The sequence below is a fragment of the Opisthocomus hoazin genome, chromosome 8 (assembly GCF_030867145.1).
Source record: "Opisthocomus hoazin isolate bOpiHoa1 chromosome 8, bOpiHoa1.hap1, whole genome shotgun sequence".
Taxonomy (NCBI): domain Eukaryota; kingdom Metazoa; phylum Chordata; class Aves; order Opisthocomiformes; family Opisthocomidae; genus Opisthocomus; species Opisthocomus hoazin.
This window is the reverse complement of record NC_134421.1, coordinates 26531128-26555038: the sequence shown is the minus strand read 5'-3', so window position 1 is coordinate 26555038 and position 23911 is coordinate 26531128. Positions and strand designations below refer to the sequence as shown.

At 33.3% G+C, this 23911-nt stretch overlaps 1 protein-coding gene across 4 annotated transcripts in view; it reads left to right on the top strand.

Annotated features, from left to right (window-relative positions):
- Window positions 1–23911, top strand: part of LRRIQ1 (leucine rich repeats and IQ motif containing 1) — a 112861-nt gene that overhangs the window by 77215 nt on the left and 11735 nt on the right. For all 4 annotated transcript variants that reach the window (XM_075428876.1, XM_075428879.1, XM_075428878.1 and 1 more), the window contains 3 exons: window positions 13296–13428; window positions 14994–15054; window positions 19979–20099. In XM_075428876.1, coding sequence (XP_075284991.1) covers window positions 13296–13428; window positions 14994–15054; window positions 19979–20099 — 315 coding nt within the window. The remainder of the gene's footprint in view (window positions 1–13295; window positions 13429–14993; window positions 15055–19978; window positions 20100–23911) is intronic.

The window sequence follows — 23911 nt, the reverse complement described above, 5'->3', positions numbered from 1 at the left end:
TTCATAGCTTTACAGTTCAGTTCTTACCATGTGCAATACAGAAACATTTTAGCAGTTATTTGAAATTCATAAGTTTGTACTGTTTTGGTGGGTGCAATTCAGATATTCTATCTTATTTTATCTGGTTTATGTGTATAAAAAAGGTAGAAATACTGAATTTTCCAGGGTTTTTTTCTCATATTCTTAAGAAAGGCTGCATACAGAGATAATATTTTTAAATATAATTTTATTTACATGACAGTCTAGAATAGTTCTTGTTTTGCAGGTTTATTGTCAGGTTAACTAATCCAACATGGTTATAATTTCATTAATTGTTACATTTGTAGCATCTTGTAGATAATCCAGTCCAGGTAATGAGATAAAGAAATCCAAATAGCCAGACAAAAAAACTTTATTTCACTTTCACAATAATCATTAAACAAGCAGATTATTAAGAAGTTTAATTTTTTAAAGGTTTCCAAATGCAGATTGAATATGAGGATTACTAAGAACTGACCGTGGACAGTCATTTCCCTAAAGCTCTTGCATGCTCTTGGTTTTCTAATATGAAGCAAGCTTAGTAACTTTCGGTTTATGAAGAGACCAGAGATATCTTTTGTCAAAAATAGAATTTAACTTTTAAAAAGGGGAAATTCAAACACTACTTCATATTTCAAAGTTAAATTTACTGAGAATTTGCTTTAGTAGCTGATGTATATTTTGTAATTGAGAAATTAGTAGTGAATGTAAAAAGAAAGGAACCTATGTGCTACTAAGGCAGAAAGTTCTGATTTAACCTACCAATGACCTGACTTTGTTTGTTCAGATGACAGTTCTAAAAGTGTGCAGAGAATATTCCCTTTTAATACAGTTATTTGCCGCAAGCCGTGACCTCACTGCCTGTCAGGGAGCAGGTCTGAATTGGCCCTTTCTCTGATATCGTGACATTGCTTCTGTTGCCTCGATTGTGACCTCTGATTGCATGATACCCCTGAGAGTTCAGTTTAATAAGCGTGACTCCTGACTCTTAGCCAGGTCTGCCTTCTTAAGTTTGGTCAGACTCTACTTGTAGTCTGGTCTACATATGCTAAAACACTGCATAGGCTGTCATCATAGCATGTGAGTTGTGCACTGTAGTCAAAATTTGCTTTCAAACATCTCTCATTTATTGCAAATGGAAATAAGTATCAAAGCTTACTTGGAATAAATTTTAAAAGTTGCTTCTGCCACAATTACGGCTGCTTTGGATTTTTGTTTTGTATACCTTTGTACAAATAGTTACTATTATTTCACTATATTACTTAGCATGCGAGTTATTCATGCATCATACTAATTCCTTATTTTGAAATTTGTTTTATTTCCCTGATGAGAATACTATATATTTCTATGACTTCCTGTCAACAACGTGTTTGTTTATCATAGAAATAGTAGGGACAAATCCCCTTTTTTCATCGCATAATTAACGCAATTGCACAAGGAGACAGTACTGATGAGCATCCAGAGCACTATGAGATGTAGTTAATCAGGACTAGTCAGGTGAAAGCTGAAGAATCTGTTTGGAATTCAGGAGAAGGTGAGTAGAATTCAGACTTTTAAATAGCATTGAAAATTAGATATCTTGGTTTGGGTGTCTGTTTTGCTACATCATTGCATTTTTTTCTCCCGTTTTCATCCTCTTCTAGCGAGAATCCTGAAGGAGAATTGTGCAGAGACCTGGCTGCCTTGAAGATGATGATGCTGTTCAGGCATTTCTCCAGTTTTAGTATCCCTTGATGCATTCACTGAACCAGGATATGGAGGAGTTCAAAGATTTGAAAGTGTTTCAAGAACTATGGTACACATTACAGACAAGTTTCTGTATTTACTTACATACATTTTTTGTATTCTCATTGCAGATACATATACATTTTTCTAGCCTCTGTATCAATACCTCTAACATACTGCTTCTAATCAATGTATTTAACTTTTCAGAAAAGCATAAAAATCTTGCTGAACAAAACAATGCTTTGTGCTCACTTTTGTAGTTAAATTTTTAAAAATTCTGTAAATATTACTAGTTAATATTTCTCTAATTCTTCAACTGTTTTAAAGAATTCTGTTTACCTTTTCACTCAGATTACTTTCTGTTAAAATTTTTAGGTCTTGTATGAAAAGGGAACTATATTAGAATCTTATAAAACAAGTTCTCCAATATAGGGCAAAAAGTGGGTATTTTCTTGTTACATTCAAACTTCGCAATGAAATGATGTTTGTTCTTCTTCATGACAGTGACTGTTACAGTAGAAGTAAAATCTTGGTTTGACCAGTTAAATAATATTTAATTCACATATTTAAAAAAAAAAATTAATGATATACATATTTAATGATATACAAATTCCAGTGTAAGTTAATACAATTTTAATATCCTAATTTAGTCTCTAAGGTTGTAAAACTCATAATATAATCGTCCATTCCCTTCTTCTGGAGTAAATAGTGTGAGATTAGCTATTGAAGTTCCTTAATGTCAAGAGAGAGTTTGCTTACCTAATTGAATTTATGGAATTTCACTCCTTTTTGAATCAGACCTTAATGGTATGTAAGTTCCTATGCTATTTGCAGGATCTTAGATAACTGGCTGCAAGCAAGCAAAGTTAGGAATAGACAAGTGTTTTACCTGTTGTTAGGCAACAGGTAAATTATACTTTTAAATTCATTAGTTATGGCTGTCTTGAAGGCTATTGCAAATGTAAATGCAATGCACAAAAAGCAAATTCACCTATTCAGAATCATCATGGTATTTAACTTACTCCCTCCTTTTCGTACAAATTTTCGATATAAGTACAGAGAAATACATATGTAAGTCAGTGAGCTGGAGAGTTTCGAAGCGAATTTGGCTTAAAAGTTTAGTAAAAAAGAAACTAATTTAAACACACCTACTCTTAGAATAAAATATTTGCAATCAAGCTTAAAGAAGATTAAATTATGTTCAGTAATAGAACTGGGTTTTTTGTTTTGTTTATTTTCTCCTTAAAAAAAGAATTTAAATAAAGGTCTGAACTAAATTCTGTAAAAGAACAGGAGGAGTCAGAGCTAATTTATTCCTTTTTTAATTCGATTTCTTCATTCAATGAGAAAAATCATTCAAACCTTCTCTGCATAGATATAAGAGAATTGTGCCATTGTAATGATAATTGGTCCAATGTAATATAATTAAGTCAGTTCAATTCCGCTGGGGCTGACTGCTCTTGGGTATGTGTTGGTTTCTCTAAAATAATATACTGTGTTATAATTACTGCATTTTTCATGTGTTTACAAACTGAAAATTTCAGTCCAATTAATCAAGACATCTATAAAAAAACTAAGCTCTTTGAGCCATATGAATTAAGAATTAACCTGGGACAACTTACAGACAAATTGTGGGTCTGTTTTGCTGTTTTTACCTGTCCTTCTTTACAAATGGAATTCCCTTTTCTTAATAGTTCCGTAAGACACTGGAATTTCATATTGTTTATTTTTTTCCATGATGTATCAACCAATTAACTATAACTTAATAAGAAGTAGTAGTACTTTTATGTCTGTATTTATTTATAGTCACTTGTAAGTTTAATATTTATGGTTATTTTTAAGCTGGATATAAATATATAAGAATTGTACACGCTAGGGTATTAACTCACTTTGGATGTAGAGTCTTAATAACAAGAACCATGTCTATCTGAGACGTCTTTCCCATTGAATTCAATGAGCATTTAATCAAGCCTTTTTTATACAGTGTTTGGCATAATGACAGGCCTAATCTTCAGTGGTACCTCTGGGTTTTACTATAAAGTAAATTACACAGCAGCCTTGCACTTAGTCTGTGTAGACTTTATGTATATATTTAAAAATATAAAGTAGTTCTGCTGTTATGCATTATTGCACTGACAAAGCTGTGAATTGTTGTCACAGTACCTTCATCAAATACCAACAAGTACTTCAAGTCAAAATCAGAAAGTAAACTAGGAAGAATTTCACCCACACAAAATAAAACACTTTTAAATTGAAAAATGTATGTAACATAACAGATAAAATAGATAAAAAATTCATAGGTATTCATAACTGAACTTGTATTAATTGACATTAATACAATAATTTCATTATTTCCCTTTCAGTGTTACTCTAAATTTATAAGTACCAATCATGTATGGTACTCTTGTACAATACATGTATTCATGAATATGAGTTCTTAAAAACAAGATCATATGTTATTCAGCTAATTATCTAGAAAAAATGTTTATTCTCAAGAGTAAACATGATAAAGGCTTTTTTTAATGTACATTGCCAAGCTGTGGTACAAAATTACATACAATTTTAATTAGTTGCTCATAAAAATTACGACAGTTATTACTGTCGTGTAAATCAGCTTTGTTGACTAACTTCATGCTGCTCCTGAGTAATGATTTTTTTTTTTTTCAGTACTTGGCATACGTGTCTTCTTGTCACATAGCAACCTCAAACTGTTATTTTGAACAAACATTTTACTGAGTTTGGATTTTTTGGTCCCTTTCTTTTAAGTCCTTCAGTACAAATAAAACTTACCTTAATGATTGTCACACTCAATATTTATTGTATTTTTGTATTTTTTGCCCTCTAGATAGGGGGCAACATAGTAGTAAGACCTCCTGCACTCTTACAAAATGTTCCTCTGTATTTGTTTTTTTGAGAATTCCTTTGGAAGATCTGATGTCTTAAATCATTTTGCTTCGTTTATTGAATTTAGAGAAAGGTATTCCTCTGGCTTGGGCTTCATATGAAGTGATAATCTTTTCTTGCTTGGGAATGCTGTTTCATTACTGAGCAACTAAACACTTCTGTTCAAATTCTTAATTGTTTCTGTCAGTTATTCTTAAGAACTGGAATGTGTAGAAATAAAATCTACCAAAATATCTTGTAAAAAAAATTTGATGTTATGCATCTCTTAATTTTCTCCTGAGCAATATAAAATCCATTCCTCTTTTCAGTAGAGAATGTCCATCATTAGGGGGGTTTATTAATTCCAAAGATCATGAGAAAAACTAGAGATACAGTCTGTACTAGGCAGATTTGGGGGATGAGAAGAAATTATGTGAGAGTGTAGGCAGTAAGGGTAAAGAAAATAGGCTCAATCAACCTCCATCTCATTTATTCCTTACATTTACTGTTGGATAACTAAACATGGAAACACTGAACATACCATTTCAAAATATTTTTTTATCTTCAAGGGCCTTGACTGTCCAAAGATCTCCGTGTAACTCTTCGCTATACTCCAAATTTATTTCTTAGCAGTGCTGTTGATGACATTTGCCTATACTGAGTGGCTGAAGCAGATAGTATACAGACTACAGAACACCCTGCTCATAGAAGACTGCACAAAAGAATAATGTGAAAGTACAGCGTAGTGCTGCGAGGTTTTTTGTGTACTTTTTGAACTTGTAAAAGCCTGAGCAGGTCTTGAAGAGTGCTGATTGCAGGAAGGAGTAGTTTACATCGGGAGCTCATCTGTGTGTGTGCAAGTGGGTAGAATATCATACCTGTAGCTTCTCCATTTTTGTAGAGTTAGCATTTGTTTTGGGTTTCTTTTTGTTTTTTAAGAAAGAACCAACTTAGTTTTTCAAACACAAAGCTATTTCATGTTATTTCCCAACCTGTACATAAAACAAGTCTGCCCTTGGGTGGCTGGACTGAGAAATGTTAGTCTGTTCTTTTCAGTTGTAATGCAACTTCGACCTATTTAAGTTTTGGGAACCTGAGGAAGCCTTGGGTGTGGGTAGATGTTGAGATACTAAAGTTTTCTTTATATATACTCTTCATCCTATCTGTTGTCACTTGCGTTACATGTATTCCTGAGTAATGTAATCTATATTCACTTTCACCACAGCATTAATATGAAAATTTGTGGCTATCCTAATAGTAATGATGTCTATTATACTACCACTATAGAAGAGTCCAATGTACTGGGACTGAACAGTTTGATGTTTGGACGCCTTCAATACTTGCCTTAGTACAGACAAAAATACCCAGAAGAGCTGATACATTTCAACTGAGTGAGTGACTATACAGCATTTAATAAAAAATTTAATAATTGCAAAATCATAGACTCAGTGACCAGAGCTCAATCTTTGCATTTCCTGACTTGGAAGGTTTCAAAGCAATGAGAAGCTTAACATTTCCAACTGTTCATGCATGTTTATTCTCCTGCTTTTTCTGCTGCTTTTCTATGGTGAAAAATTCACGTGGCCTTTGTCATGCACTGAGGTTAAAATAAATAACCATAACTATATGTTTAATTCTAGTTTTAAATGGCTACTGTAGCATCCTGAAGAAATAAACCAATTTTGCTGAAGAATTCTTTGATAAGAATGTGTTTGAACAGTAGTCTACATAACACTGAGTGTAATGGTTTAAATGGTACAAAATCAACCAGTTTAATCAAATTGCAGAATATTATTTTGTTTTCTGGCTTATTTATTTAAAGAAATAATTTTTTATTTGGTGGACAAGGGATTCTCATACAGTTTATTGGAGAGCGTGGACCTCTGTTAAACCAGCGCGTTACCGTTCCTTTATTTTTTCTTCCCATCTCTATGACTTATTTTTAATTGATCCAAGCAACCTATTCTTACATTTTTATTGTTATTAGCCCTCCACTATTCAGTCCCTATATCCTTCCCCAAATAGATCTTTAAGTTCTTATCTCAAGATTCACTGCCTGAATCAGATCAGAACAGTCACAGATTAGCAAAACATGAAATCAGCAATTGCATGTGTAGCAGCTTCCTGTACACATGTCAGGTGAAATATTTCTTTAGGTTTATAGATCAACTCGGAAAGGTGTTGTATGTCTTAGGAAATGTCGTGTTATGAAACTGATATTGTTATAAAGGAAATTGTAGAAGACAAATGAGAAATTGTGTTTAACGTAAATGGAGGAGTACAGAAAGTGGTCACAGCCCACAAAGATTGCAAAAGTTGGATAAATTGGAAGGAACAGTGTTTAATGCTGCCTTGAAGTCAGCACCAGAAAAGTGAACACTATGAAGCAATTCAAAGGAAAATGTGCCATGTTCACAAGTAGAGTAAAAGATGTAAGCAATTTAATATGGAGGAGTAGTTTGCAATATATTTGTGTGATGAGAGGGTTGCAGTGAAAGAGATTAAATAATCAGGAAATGCCAGGAGAACTTCGTTGACACTGTTGTGATACGAGTAGAGAAAAATAACTTTAAATGAAGCATCTTAAAAATACACCATTGAAGATTAAGTAACACTTGGGTTTTGCCTCAGTGTGGAGAAGGGAACAAACTGAGCATAACCAGTAAGCTAGGGATACATGCTAATTACTACCGATTAATAGTGGTGGTGGTGTATTCTGCAGAGGCAGGAACAAGTAGCAAAGTAGGAAAGAATGTGTGGGAAGGCTGTTTTCCTTGAATTCGCAAGCTGATATTTGTACAGTTTCAGTGGTTTAGGAATCTCAGTGAAAGAGTTCAGCTTTTACATAATCTAATAAGAAGACATCAAAGACATAACACAGAAAACACAGGCTAAAATGTTGTAATCACTGAAGCGGATGAACTAAGCAGGTGGAGCTTGATTACAGGTGTTAATCACACAGAGACAGAGCACAGTGTAAAAGACAGCAGAAAAAAGAAATTAGGAGAAAAAGGACAGCCAAAATAAAGACTATGGTCTTAACTGAGACTATGGTGAATACCTGGATTCAATGCAGGAAGAATGAGTGTAAGGGTGAGGTCAAGAAAAGTCATGTGGTGAAAAGGAGATGATTACAATAGCAGATAAAGAGATTAGAGAAAAGAAGGAGGTTTACAGATGGAATAGGAATATAGTAGACCTTACTTACAGTCTGAAAAACATCTGAAATACCTGGTAAAAAGAAAAAGGCCACAAGTTTTAGGAAAAAACTCTCAAAAATATTTTTTGTACTTTCACTAATTGTTTTTATAATTTTTGAAAGACATGCTCTTGCGGGTTGATCAGCACTCCCATGTTCAAATCTCCTTGTGATGTAATTGATAATGCATTTTTAAGCATCAAGAAATTTTTCATGTCATAACCTGATGAGGTATGCTTGTGAAACTATTCTATTTCATCTTTTATTCAACAGTGAACTCACCCAGACACTGCTATAAATATATTTATTTCATTCATTATAGTCCTAGACATGGAAGATGATTTAGCAAAAAGTTACTCAGATGGAAAAGTAACGTCTAAAACTAATAATCTAATGCATACAGGATAGCTGTATCACAAACACATTTCTTTGTTTTCAAGGTAGAAATGTATGTGTTTCACTATCTGAAAATTCCAGACCTGAGTTGTAGATAAACAGACATTATCTGGAGATACTGTAATTTTAAGAGAAAAGAACTCTATCAATTACTGCCACATGATATTACCGACTGTCTGGAAGTCATATATATTGCGAATATAAATGTATTCCCTGAATACCTGTGAGCGTGCTAAAGACTACTCTAAACACCAATCTTTTTTCAAAACCATTCTTTTGGGCATGTAGTGATTGCTATGTAATGCTTAGGTGTATTTAGTGACTTCTGTCGAAGTAGACTTCTGACAAATTTGTCAAGCTTTTTGTGGAAGAGAAGAAATTCCTTTCATTTCTCTTACATTCTGTTATAAATTTCTGGATTGTTTTAGGGGTGGAGGTGGGCGGGTTGTTGTGGTTTTTTTATTATTGTTGTTTTCCTGTCTGTTTCCAAATTTTTCAGTTTCTTGCCTTGGTACCAATGTTATTACTCATGTTGTTTTTGCTTTCTCTTCTGTGTGTATTATATAGATTATGATGAAAATAATGCCATTTTGTGTGTTGACTAACATATGGACAAAAAGAGATTAAAAGTTGGATTTTAGGTTTGGGATTTCAAGATTATTTATTAATGGGTATTAGAACATGGACTTGATGATCTTAAAGGTCTTTTACAACCTAAAAAATTCTATGATTCTGTAACATAACTTTCTAGAAGACATAGGAGAAATTATAAAAATCCTTGCAGGGTATGTGGAGTTTTAATTTTCATTCAGAAGAATTTTTTTGTAGTTTGTACGCTCATACACCCAAGCCCTCATAATATAAATTGCTGACCAGTAATGTATACAGAATACTGATGGATAAGAAAAATTTTGAAGTTTTAATAGCATAGATATGAATTTTATACCCAAGCTCAACTACTTAATTCCTATATTAAGAGCATCATTTCCAGAATGCATATTGAGAAAATTAACTATGGTCACATATTTTTTATGTTAAGGGAGGAAAACGTAGCATGCTGAAGAAATTCCAAGCCCTTTTTTTCCCATTGTAAGTCTCAGTTTTCTTAGTGTCTTTATTTGTATTGTACTCTTTATGAAGCAAGTTTGGAAGTGAATTAATCACCCTCTGAACACAAAATTTAACTGTAGAAGGTTGCATACAATACAGACTTCTCCACATCCACACATTTCTCTGTTTCAAGAAGCATATGACATAGTACAGTTAGACCTTTTATCTTCCCATCATCAACACACAGATTTGAAAAAAAAAGGTCACTGTGTTGAATCAGGTTCCTCAGCATCCTTTTGCATATAAATTGACAAAAAAGTTGAGTAGCTAACTGGGATTTACAGCAATCAAGATCGGTGTTTCCTGGGCATAGAATCTGAAAACTGAAATGTGGAATCTTAAAGATCATCCTGAATGTACGCGTTGTGTAGCCAGCTTCCTTCTTTTGGTATACTGAGTTACTGTTAAGAGCACTTGCCCTTGCACTGGGGAACATGGGTATGAGGTACTCCTTAAGCAGTGGGAAACTTAGGTTTCAGGTACTCCTTAGCCTGGTGAGGTCTGAATCTCCAGCTTCCGCGTGCCAACCTATTCCCTTTGGGTATGTTTCAGTCCTCTTTTTAAAGTTGACTGCTACAGCTGAGGGCACACGATGCATCAATCCTGAAGAAAAAGCTATAACAAGATAGCTGACTCTATCTAGAACTTAGGGCACTTCACCAGAAGTAGTTCACAGATTCTTAGCTGTTCTCCTTTAACTCACTTAATGGGTTGTCCAGAGATAGTGTAAATTAAAGTACATAAGTAACATCCATATTTTAAAAAGAACCAGAGTCGTGCTGTCTCAGAGAATGCCCAGCAAATTAATTTGACAGAGGATGACATTTTTCTGGATCCCAGAGTTCAGGTTCTTACAGGTCCACATATTGATTTGCAGACGTAGAAGAGAATTTATTTTCCTGTAATATTCAGTTCCAATGACGTTTCAGGTGCTCAGGCTCTTCTGAATAAGTTCTCTGTACTTAGATGCCCAAATTCTGTAGGCAAATGGCAGTAGGCGCCCCTGAAACCTGCACTGGACCTGGCCTAAGCGCACAGTATGTGTGTGGGTGATTAACTGGCAACACTTAAAAATCATTACTGTATTAATGCCAAATGTAAGACTGTTCCAATCTTAAATTATTAAATTATTAACGTGTGTGTCAAAGTCAAAAAGCTTAGAAGTGATAATCTAATGAGTGTATGATACTTAAAGTACCTCTGTGATTAATTTGGTTTTTGATGGAATTATGCCTTCTTTGATGTATTCCTTTTTAATTTGATATTCTAAGAGTTGTCTGGGTTGAACAATTAAAGATTATAGGTCTGATCCATTTCAAAGATGCAGAATGCTTACAGCTCTTTGGAACTTCTGCGGAATTTGTGAGTGTTAGTACTTCTACAAAATCAGGTCCAGGTTTTTAAAAAACCCAAAGCCCTAATTTAAGAAAGCTATCAAGCAAATGCATGTTAATGATACTGATACACCAGATCCTCAAACACATGATGTTTGTAAGTGGAATAGGAAAGTGATAATGCTATGGGTTTTATTCACAACATAGTATTTTTTCATAAGAATTAAAAAGAGAGATGTTAGTGTTAAAAAGTAAGAATATGCACGTGTTCCAAATAAGGAAATAGAATACAGTTTTCTGCAGCATTATTAAACAAATTATTCAACTGTTTCTACCCATTTGAGTAAAAAAGCTGCTAGTAACACTAACATGCAACTGTTTAATAGCATATATAATTTTAAGGAAAAAAAACCCATATTGTGTGCACTTTTATCTCGGTCACTTTCTTATTTCAGTAATGTGTCAATAAATAATATGAAAAAATAAATAAAAATAAATCAAAAAGAAAAAAAATTTTATTATATAAAACTAGTTGAGTTTCAAACATAATTCAGTCAAAAATTCAAACTGCAACGGAGGCAAATTGTTAACAATCATTCTAGAAAAATACCTTTCCAAGTTAAATGTGTTATTTTTTTGTAAGTTTTATCGTAGCTTATTGTCTGTGCATCTTCTTTTGACCTTCGCTGACACACAGACTCAGACACAAACTTCTAATAATGGTTTTAAATCCTTACATAGTTTTCCCTTTCTATGGAGGAAAAGGTATAAAACATTTTAGTAAATGCATGAATAATACTGATCCTTTTAATAGGAAGTGTAATTCTGCTGAGAAAGATGGTTAATACTGGACCAACTTTTCTGTAAATACAGATAAGAAAACAACTAAAGATAGTGTCTTGGGGAATTCTTCCTTACTGGAGAACATATGCTGAAAAGCAGAAGGCTCAGTCTGCAGGACTGTTCTTACAAAGTCATGCGGAATGTTTCTTACTGCTGTTATAAATCAGCATCTTGTTCGTCAGTGTAGCTGCAGACTTGGAACCTAAAAATTTAAAAAAATTTAAGGGTCAGAAAGATGTACTCCTGAACTAGGAACAGGGAAAGGCAACATTATGAACTTGGAAAAGAAGAAATGGCTCCCGCTTTAATCAAGGAAGGTGATGAAGTCTGTAATTAAGACTCTTTTTATTTTAATATTTGGTACTGCTTGAGCAGTTCACTGCTTGATCTTTTCAGTCAGCCCTCACGACAGCATTTGGGTAGATATAGTGACTGTCCATCCAAGCTGTTTATTTTCTGTCTTCCTAAGAAGGTAAATGCCTAAGTTCTAGTCTGTGAGTCGCTAGAAGACATATATGACTTCGTATTCTGGACCAGAACCTTGCCTAATTGTAATAGGCTAATTGTGGGTTTGGCAATTGAACATGTTCAGCCTAGGGAATGGATTTGGTTTGAACAGAGATTCTTTATACCAAGATAAATGGAGATAAATTGATAAGTGAAATAATTCATAGAGGGCAGATGGACTTGATACAAAGTGGAGTGACCTATGTTCGTGGCTGGTTCAAATGCAAAAGGACAGGCATGCTCCCACAGTTTACTAAGCACCTTCTAGTAGCTGCTGAATTTGCGTACCACTGAGAGAAAGAAAAATATTTGAAAGGAAAACGGAATAATGAGCAAGAGGGAAGATAATGTCATCTGAAATGAGATTAAAGAGAAAAATAAAATACTTCTGTACAAAGCCAAAAAAGTTTTCTGATATGTCATAAAAGCCCTGATTGAAAGGTGCCAAAAAGACATAACCTGTAAAGTTGATGTATAAGGACAGAAAATCATGTTATTCTAATCATGAATGTCCCCATGCAACAACGATGCTTTCTGTGCAGGCTCTTCCAGTTCTTCCATCCTCTTCCTTATGCTTCAAAAAGTATGTGGTATTCAGCAGAACGGTCCCAAAAACTGAAGAATCTCCAGAATTTTACAGCTTTTTTTCATAATGTCGCTATTTTATTCTCTGTCTTTGGGTGTCTTTTGTGATCCAAAAGTAGGTAGTAATTTGTGGAAAATAGTTTAATTTCTGTATTTTCACTTATGTATTAGATTGCTTTGAAAGCCTATATCAAAAAGTACCATTAAAGTGTTGTAATAAGTCATATCAGATGAATGATTGCCATGTGTCCACTCCTGCATATAATGGTAATTTTTTTTTAGCTTATAGGTTGGTAAATAGCATTATAAATACACATGAAAGTGTATTTTTAAGCACAGAGATAGTATAGTAAGAAAAATTCACAGATGTTATGACATACAGTTTATGTCTAATGTATAATTCCTCATATATTTCAGAATAAAGGACAACCTTATTTCCCAATAAAATGAATTTATTCAGAAGGCTATTATTTAATCCTAAAGTTTAAAATAAACTATGAAATTCAAAATTAATTTGAAAGTATTTCTTAAATGCATCTGAAGAAATTCAGGTTAGCTGGAATCTGCGAGAAAAGGAAGTAATTGCCTTTTTTCTTTTGTAAAAGGCAATATGCTGAAAGTTTATCTGCAGAATCTTAAAAAAATAATATTTTAAAGTAATAAAGACAGACAGGAGTATCTTTTTTCCTGCCCAGGTAAAAGAGAAGAATTTTCTCAGCTGGATACTGCTTTAGATGAGAAATTACTCAGGAGAAAAGACTTTACCTACCAATGGCTTCATACACAGCTTCTGGATTATGAAGGAGCCAGTTCCAAAAAGATGAAGTGGTGAGGTCATTACCTTTAAATTATTTTTTTTTTTTTAATTTTAAGTTTATCTTGTAAAGTGAAACCTAGGTTAATAGTTCTAAAACAAATATGCCTTTGTAGCTAGCAGACAGTACACTGTATTTCCGGGTCCCAAACATGTTACCCTTTAGAATTGGTTTAGTAGTCGTTGTATAGATACTTCTTCCACAGCGATAATGAAATGGTACACAGTGAAGAATCTGCTAGTAGATATCTACACAGCTTTATGCTAGCAATGCAGTGTTTTTTATATTGTAAAATATATAGGAAAAAAGTGCTTATATGTCATGTATTTTATAACTTTATTGGTATATATTACGGTTTTATGTATTTAGATAAACTGTAATATTACCTATACTGTTAGATTTGATTAAGGAAGTAAATCCCCACTTTTTAACTAGATAGCATTTATTTATATTTGGTCCTCAAAACATAAACCCAACTTTTACATCTTCATCGTATACTTTAATAAAATGCTGTGAACATGTTCCTTCTGTATGTAATTTTGGTTATTAAATAGGTAAAATATCAATACAATATTAATCTCATGCCCTGAACTAACATGAAGACATAGTAAGTATATTTTGGTCATAAATTCAATATAAACCATGGATATCGTAGAGAAGTCATTAGTAGACACAATGCCAAGCACCTCTGATAAAACCTAAAAACATGTCAGTAGGCAAGCAATGGCTTTAGTGTACATTTTATCTTCATTTTTATTTAAAAAGTATTTAATTTGTAATGAAATGGACTGCATATTGTTATGTTTTGCATTGAAAAATATTTCATATTTCTAAATTGTATCAATGATTGTAGTAAGTATATGCAGCACATATTCTTTAGAAAATATTTCTGTCAGTCATGTTCCATAATAGTGAAACACTCCAAGTATTTGTTTAAGATAGCTATCACCACTTTTAATTTGAATGAAAACACTGGAACAGAACATGTAATGATGTTTGAAAGTAAGAAGACACAGAAATTTATAAAAGAATTTTTTTAAATGTTATTATGTTCCTTCTGCATGTGTGTGCTATGCACTAGTATTTGGACTGACATTTTTTAAGATTATGATACTGTTTCTGAAAGTGGCAAAAGTCCCACTGATCTCCATTGGAACATTACTGGAAGGCTGTTTAGAACAGCTGATACGTTTATGTAACTGAAAACAATTTTATTCCTGTGTAAAGCAATGTGGCAACTGATTTAGCTATTATTTATGTCAGTACATTCAAAAACTCAAGCATGGTTGTATTTACTGACATTTGTATTTTTAAATAAGTATTCTAGCATAGGAATAATCAATATTAGTTGTTAATAATTTCTTGATTTTCATGTTAAGTACAAATATTTTAATATTAATTACTCTGATACTTTAGCAATATCAATTAATATTAATTACTCCAATACATCTTAAACATAGATTTAAATAGTATCATTTCTACTTAGCAGGAGTGTTTTCAGGAAAAGATTCTGTCCAGGTATTTTAGTGAACCCGGTACCGTGAGTTTTACTGAAATTTCTATTCTACATTTTCCCAGCTGTTATTTTTTGCCTGAGTTAGATCCTGCGATACGTGACCGCAGACGAGTACAACTTGTGGTAAGAACTTGTTTCCTTGTGGGATTTTGCAGAATTCAGCTATGCCTTGATGGTGTTTTCAAATTCATACTTGGTGTAAAACAACCAGGACATTTTTTTATTTAATAGAATTCTTTAATGTTGTCTCTGTTTGGCAATCAAGTCACCCATTGATGGAAATCAGAAGAAAATGTTTGAGCACAAGAGCCCATGTGTGTACATAGGATTCTAGTTTCATAATATGATACTGGTTTTGTTTTTAAGACATCAAATGCTACTGTGTGTTTTTTAAAGCTTCTAAATCAACTTTGGAAAAATGTTTATAAAAATTAAATATGGTTCAGCACTAACTACATTATTGACTGAAAGCATGTATGCTTGTAAAGTTCAATTTTTTTAAAATTCTGTAAGTCACATACCTAAATCATTCTAATATGCCCATAGTGTCATTATTAAAAAACAGTTAGCTGAACTAGTATATCAGTACAGTGACATTATTAAAAACAGTGTATAAAATCAGACTTCTTCCTACAATTTCTTTTCTGTTGTTTTTTTACATCATAAAATGCCCTCTACTCTTTTCATGATTCATTCTTTTCTTTACAGCATTTTATAGAAATGTGTTTTCTGAAATGGGTAGTTCTGTAGGTTGGCAGGAGGGGTAATATGAGCTATTTAACAATCTGAAGGTTTACAAGAGGAGAAGACTCAGTGTCAGAGATACCCAAAAGTTCCTTTGATAGTGAGCAGTGTTATGATGCCTACAGGCCAATTTATACTTTCTCTTTCTATATACATATAGAGAGAGATATACACATACTTTACATCTTGCTGCCAATAGCAATATTCTTGTTGATACGATTATGTGAGGCTTAAAAAAATGGGGCAAAAACTTACAAACTATACAGAATTAGTGTCTTATTTTCACATATATAATGTAAAATGTTGCGTAAAAAGTATTTTCCAGATAGATGATGTGTCATATGCCTCCTTCTGTACTCTGAGCAATCTTGGCCCTGTCCAACCTTTGTCTTCCTTAGCAACACCACCTATGCAATATATATGTTTGGGAAACACTTCCATAAACTCTTCTAAAATTCACTGCTGAAAAAGTGCTTTTAAGACTTAGATGTTACTGTTTTCTTGAAGTCATATTTTGTCAAAGATTTTTCTCTGATGTGGAGTGTGTCCAATTCTTAGGTTGCTGTTAAAGTTTAGTGACTGAAATCATGAAGCAGGCAACCGCTGTGGTGGGTTTTGGTTGCAGCAGCACCAGTAGTTATTTGTTAGGTGAAGTCTAAAACAGTAATTGCTCTAATTTGAGCAAATCGTAATCTAATAATGTTATCTAAATCACATGTTATGTAATTATGGGTAAGCATATGTGCACATAGGTAGATTGTATCTTATTTACAGTAAGCAGTTCTGTCCACAAAGTACTGCTGCAATCCTACAACAGTGTTATGTGGTGTGCCCACATAACTAGCAGTGTTATGGGATTGTCACAGCCTGTGCCACAGAATTACATAGTGGTTCCACATGAATAAAATACAGAGAAAATGACAGAGAAGGTCGAAAAACAGAAAAAGGAATAAAATGTATCTCTAACGCAGAAAGCGGAACTATATAGGCAATGAAATAATAATGTGGTTTGTGCACACATATGACTGGAGAATTATGGTTTTAAAATTTATATGGGTTTTCTTAACATTGAAAGGTTGAAATGTGAAATGTGAGCATACACCTAGTGCTTTTGCACAGTTATTCTGTTAAAAGCTAGGAAATCATGACAAACATAAAATTAACACGTAGCTGCATTTATCAAAAAGTAGGAAAAGTTCTGGTAAACTGAAAGAAAGAGGAACATATACATTAAAAAGTAATTTTTAAAAAAAAGATAATTAGAAAAGGAAGGCATTCCTGGGCATTTCCAGTAGTTTCTTCAGACGTCATATGCTCAATCGTAAAGTTTGCTGGTGTGTAATAGGATCCCTAATTTGTATGTGTTACATAAGCCTGCATTCTGAAAGTGCTAGATTAATATCTTTTTCTAACCGGTATTGGTGCACATTCCAAGAATTTAAGACATTCTTTTTCATGGATTCAAAAAGATATTTGAATGGTTGCTTATTAACAATAAAGTCTGAACCCTTCTCTTTGGGCAATAAACCCTATGAAGTAACCTTCAGTAAATCTAAGACCTTAGTATGTTAATCTTGATCATTTTGATGATTTTGCTTACTACTATGCTCCGTAAGTGCTTAGGAAGGCATGCTGACTTACAGTTTAGACTGACCACTTGAAATTAATACGATTTAGCTGAATGACAAATAGGACATACTTCCTGATTCATCTTTGTGTGTAGTTTAAGTTACCTACATGGTTAACCACTTCACTATTACTCAACAACTCCAAATCATTAAGATATAACTTGAATTTAAAAGCACTTTTCACCTCAGAAGGTTACAGAGTATCTTGATAATTTAACACAGGAATAAACAAATATTCAGATGCAGAGCTGTATTCAAGGCAAAGATTCTTCCTCACTGAAGTTAATTTCTAATTATTTGGGAAAAAAATGGCTTATAGTAATAAAACTAAGTGCAGAAAGTCTGAAGAGTTAAGTATGGTGATCACTACAGATGAAAGTCCAGTACTGCACTCTGTGAAAAACTGTACCAGTATCTTAAATTTCTTCCAAATATTTGGCTCTAAACTATAAATGTAAAAGAGAAGGTTTTAATTAGCTTCAGAGGACTTTCAATCAGGTTCTTTACAAAACTAAAATTAAGTTTGCTCCAGTGATTAATACAGCCTCAAATATTACTCTGACTTTAATTGGGTGAAAACACTTATCTGTATTTGAAAGAAAATAACAAATAATTTACATCAGAGCCAGACAGCCATAATGAAACCTAGCATATAACTTTGAATATTGTCTACAAGATGATGAAGCCTCAGATTCTATGATGAGAGGGACTGGATAATAATTCCATGGAAAGTTCAGTTGTTTAAAATACTGTGGCTTCCTGGGTCTTTGGGAGTTGGGACATTAGAAAACTTTTGCTGTGTGTTGAAGCAGTTTAGATGGAAATACGAATGATCGATTCCATTGATTTGAATCTCTGAGCATCACAATGATTGCATGATTTCTACTAAGGAAAGACTGAAAGCTTTCTATTTAAAGATTTTGAACATACAGAGCTCTCTCAAGCTTAAAGCAACTGTAAATATTAAGACCAAAAATGTAAAGAGTTGGCAGGATAAAACTATTACTCTTTTCAAAGTTTCTTGACACTGCTATGGAAGATAAAATAAGATATTGATGTTAACAGCAATAATACAACCAGCTACCTGTGCAAAGCGAAACTTTAAAATCATGGTCATGAAACATATAAAAGGCAAGAATCAGAAAACAAGGAATAAACTTGCTGTGCTAACACGAAGGGTATGCAGTCACTAAGGAAGAGCATAAAATCTCTGTATCTTTGGAGTAGTTGGTTTGAAAATGCGTGAGCTTTTTAATGAATTTTACATTAAACAGTGACTGGGTAAAGACAAAGAAATGAAACAGGTCTCCATTTCATCTGAGTTCTCTAAGTTAGACTGGACTACAAAGCCTGTCTGCACTGGTGCAATGCTGCTCTTGGTACAGTGAGCTGGTTTGAACAGGAAGTCTGGAGATCGTCTCCTCCAGAATAGCCTACGACTTCATAGTAACAGCATTTTCCTGAGGAAAAAGGAGCTGCAGGCTTCAGGCCTCCAAGGAAGGAATTGAGACACGGTCTCTTGATTCCTGGTCGAGCAGTCTAGCTACTATGATACCACGCAAAATTTTGGTGACATTACCACTAGCATAGTCTTTCCTTTTTTGTGGATTGGTTGGTTGTTTTTATAAAAAGTGGACACTGCTCAGTTAGACACCTAGCTTCTGAAAGGATTTGGGGCTTTTCAGCCCAGATAGGGGAAGGACTTAGTCTGCCTCCTGGACTCTACTTCTGATGGTCCAGAGACTAGTAAATTTAAGTGTGTCAGTAATTCCAGCTGACTGGCTCTGCACTGGGGGTTTTGTAGGTTGCTCTTCCACAGTGTCTCTTTTTTCCACATGATTGTTACTGGCCCTCAGTAGCTAGTTAACAGTATTGTTAGATGGCTGCTTTTGATGTTGAATATCTTTTCATTTCAAGGAAAGGGAGTTCTTGTAGAGTAGATGTGAAGTCATTTCTGCAACACTAACAATCTACCATTTACAGTGTGTGATATCTGCCAGGTCAGTATTTTTAACGTTTGTCCTACATGTTCCCAAAACAAGGACCCATTGCTAAAATGAAGTATGATTTTCATTTCTGTTTTGCCATATTTATGTGCAGGTAATATGCCTCATGCCAAAATGTACTATCAGTGGATGTAAGAAGTTTATAATTAATGTAATAGCCTTACCTAAAGTGTAATTTAAATGCTGTCTAATGGTTATGGTTAATTAGCAAAAAGTAAAAGATTAAATTACTTACTGGGCCCTGGACTGATTGAATTGGTGCATGTCCTGGATAAAACATAAATATTGCAGAAAATAATTCAACATGACATCTCTGACATTCAGCTATAACTTAAATTATAGACTGGTCAGTAAATGATCTTAAGCTGTTTAAGGTTTCATCAGCCATCTGCAAGATTGATTTTCTTCAAAATTACTGTACTAAAATGTTTTCTTTTGTTGTTGCATTGACTCAGATCACAAACCACAATTTTAAAATCGGATCTTATTTACAAAATTGCTTTGACATAGTGCATTTGTTCAGCCTAGGCAACAATAAAGGATTGTGGTATCATTTTGAAGAAGGTTGTTTGACAGACCCTGTTTGTTTATTTGAGGTAATGTGAGCTGCGTTCAGAAAATGTTATATTTTGTTTCATGATTGTGTACATTCTCTCCCACTGCTTCCAGGCAAGCCCTGTAAGCAGAGAAGACACGGATTTAGACCTTGTTTCCATGGCCAGTGGAAGTGCTTTGACTGAGAACAGAGAAAAAATTAAGCAGCCACACAGACGCTCAGCAAGATCTTCAAGTAAGTTATGGTTTTTTTCAGTATGAGTTTTAGAGATCACTTTAAAGTGCTTGGTGGAACTAAGCATGCTTAGAATACCTAATTCTGTTTCTTTCTTATCTAAAACCTTTCATGTGTTGTCTATAGTTCTGTTTAAAAACTGCATCATTAATATCAATACACTTTCCTCGTGTGATTTTAACCCGTGGGATGTTCCCTGTGACGTATGCCATGTCTTCTGATGATTGAGTTCTTAAAAGATTTTTTTGTCTCTAAATTATAAAGCAGAGTGGGTTTTTTAATGTTCTCCTTTTTTTTACCCAGAAGAAGTTTGTAAAGTACATACTTTGATAACTGAATACCAAAACACAGTCAAGCCACAGACTTCTGTCATGTTGATTACCAGTTATGCTGTAGTGTATGCATCCTACTGAACTTACTATAGCTCAGTTGCAGAGGATCATTTTAAAGCCTTATATTTTTACCACTGTTTAATATCATACAAATTAACAAAAGAATCTATATATGAAAAAAAGAAAAAGTATTTGTAAGTAATAAAATGGTAGCATTTGAAGTTTTGTGTTTTATTTTGTTATATAACTGCAGAACATGTTAACAGATTTCTAATAATATGAAATACTATATTTTGTCATTTGTGTACAACGTCTTTTCCAAATAAATGAAACCAAAACCCCAATAATGTACGTTAAAGAAAATATAAGCAGTATTAAATAACTTTGGCAAAATTATTGAAATTCCTAAAACTATTTAAGTAGTGAAGTTTCTTGAAATGCTTTATGTAAAAAAAAAAAAATCAGGATATTTCATAAATCATATGTAATTACTGCATATGCTTTTTTGATTATGTTTTTGTATATGCTGACTTTTACCTTTCAATGAAAAACAAATTAAAATTCAAGGAAAATGCATAAAAATACTTGGTATCTGTATTTTGTGGCATACTTTGTAAAGGCTTAGGAATAAAGATTTATTTTCATTATATTAGTACACCACAGGCAAAAAAATAACAGTGAATGCAATTTGTCTGTGCTTATTCACTTGATTTACATTCTTAAAATTAAATTAGATAAAATTTATCCTCCTAGTCTTAGTTAATTGCATCCATGGAGAAAGAATATGATGCTTTCTCTCTGCCTGCCATCTTAGAAAAGAATTGTGTCCTGAGTTCTTCTGTTTCTCTCCATTGGCTAGTGATGAAGGCCCACCATTTAAATTAGATGAGATTCCTAACTGCTAAGATCCTGAATTTAGGTGTCATAAGTCTAAGCTGCTGATATCAGTGGCAAAATTCTCATTATGTTAATATATTCATAATAGAATATATTCATATCGTGAGTAATTAAGTTAAATAGTATACACTGCATTCGTATTAATGTATGATTGCTGTCTACATTGTAATCTACACTCTGTCACCATCCAGAAAAATAAATAAAAATAAGCTCTAGGCATGTAGAACTTGCCTATGTTATGAGCTTGGGAACAGTAAAGAAAAAAAAGTGTCATTGTATTATACCTTCAAAAAGGAGAGACTAAGAAAGGAGCAGGGAAGAGCAATCAACAGGCAGAGTCGTAAGAGAGACAGACACTTTACAGTGTCTGGTAATATACGTGTGCTTTTGTAAAATACACATCATCTACAGCACAATTGCATATTATTCTCCTTCTCTGGAGATATTCAAGACCCACCTGGACAAGGTCCTGTGCAGCCTGCTGTAGGTGACCCTGCTTCGGCAAGAGGGTTGGACTAGATGACCCACAGAGGTCCCTTTCTACCCCTACCATTCTGTGATTCTGTGATTAATGCTCTTTTCAGTAGTTCAAGAACTAAGGAAAATAAGGCTCAGGTCTTATGTCTTTCTATGTATGTTTCTGTGTGTGCATCTATATAAATTGCTTCATCGTGGATCTGAGAAATTAAACAGTGATGATACACTAAATTGTAATGCATAATATATATAAAACCAAACATTACTATTATCATTGTACAATTTATATGCAGTATATTAAAAACTTTATTAGTTGTGTTTGCCAAAGGCTGTTGCTTTTCAGTGATCAAAAATTAATTATTAGCCATGCGGTCTCCTGAATCTGGAAATAGTACAAATTTGCTTTTATTTGTAATTTATTCATTAGAAAATACTCTCCTGATTTATTATCTCTCTTGGTTTTGCTTTCCACAATGTTTAATGGAGAAGCCTAGAAACTATTTTAGTGGTTTAGTAGGCATATTCCATTCGAGTTAGCTTGCACTTGTACTACAGAAGAGCTTAGAAAAAATGCTGTGACCTTAGAGGTGCCATTTGAATTAATTATTAAATCAAGTTCTTGCTTCATTTTTTCAGGAGAATTCAACCTCAATGATTCGACAAGCTTTAATAAATAAAGTGTTACTAAGTTCACTTTGCAACATCCATAATCCTGATTTTTGCTCAGAATTCTTTTTAATTATTGGTAGAAAGTCTTCAGCAAACTGCCATACAACTGAGAAATATTACTATATATCAGAGGTATTAGTTGGGCATATCATAGGTTTCTTATATATAATTTGTAATTTAGTAATTGTATCAATAAATTGTTGAGATCCTCTGGGCTGGTCTAAAAATGCAGGACAAATGATTTTTAGGTATATTTATTCAAAAAACCCTGAAATGTATATGATATTGAAATAAAATGCTGTTTATATACTGAGAGGACATGACTGTACATGAATGATCATGTTTTTGTAAAGACAAAATATGCAATCCTTCAAAGTTATTATCCTTTAGTTCAGAGGGGCTTTTTAGAAAGACGAAGTCAAGATTTTCAGAAGCATTTTGAGGAACTGCCCAACTTTGATGTAATTTTTGTAGATCTTATTTTCCAAGGGTAGGTTCTTAGAATTCCTAGTTAAAGAATTTTAAGGTTTTTATCACCCAAATTTACTGTATTTTTCTGAAAAACTTGGATAGGGTAGATTAATCCTAAACTAACCGAATTCTGTTTCCTGACAAAATAAATTATAGAATAAAGGAAATGCTGTGGACATAGTATATCTCAGTTTAAGGAAAGCATTTGTGTACTTAAAGTATTTGATGTGGTTCCATGTTCTGTGTTCAAAGGGAAAATTGACTGTTAAATTCACTCAACATTAAAAAAAAGAAAAAAAAATTTTAAATATATAGCCCAAAGAAAGAGTAGCAGTTGTTCAATTAGACTAATTAGTTACCCATCTAATTTAGGACCTTGCCTCTCGTGATGGCCAATACGTTATGTTCATAAGCATTCTACTTTATATTCCTTCCAGAAATGATACTTATTTCTTTATGCTCTCTGGGGACTAATTTTTTTTTTCTATTTCTTGAGGTGATTTGTTTGTGTGGGTGGTTTTTTTTGTTTTTTTTGTCCATTCTTTGCTGACCAGTGCTAAGATCTTAATCTCTGTGGTACCTTGTGCCAATAAATTGCAAAAGTAAGTGTGTTAGAATGACCTTTTTCTGATCATGATTTTTGCCTTTTAGTTTCACATAAATTTACCTTGCTTTTGTAAAAAAATACAGAAAAGAAAGTTCTTTTTCACTGATGTATAATTTCTCTGTAGTACACATACATGAACCATGATGGTTAGTGTCTTAGAGTCAGAGTTATGCAAGATTCAGATATCAGTCCTACACTCATTGATATTTTTATTAACTCCGTAAACATTGGTGTGAAACACTGTTATATTTAATACTTTCCTGAACACTGGTAGTGTAGTCAGCACTAAGTTGCAAGATGGGCATAGAAAAATTTTGCAAGAATTAAGTCATAATTTTTTTATTCCTAGCTAGAAAAGA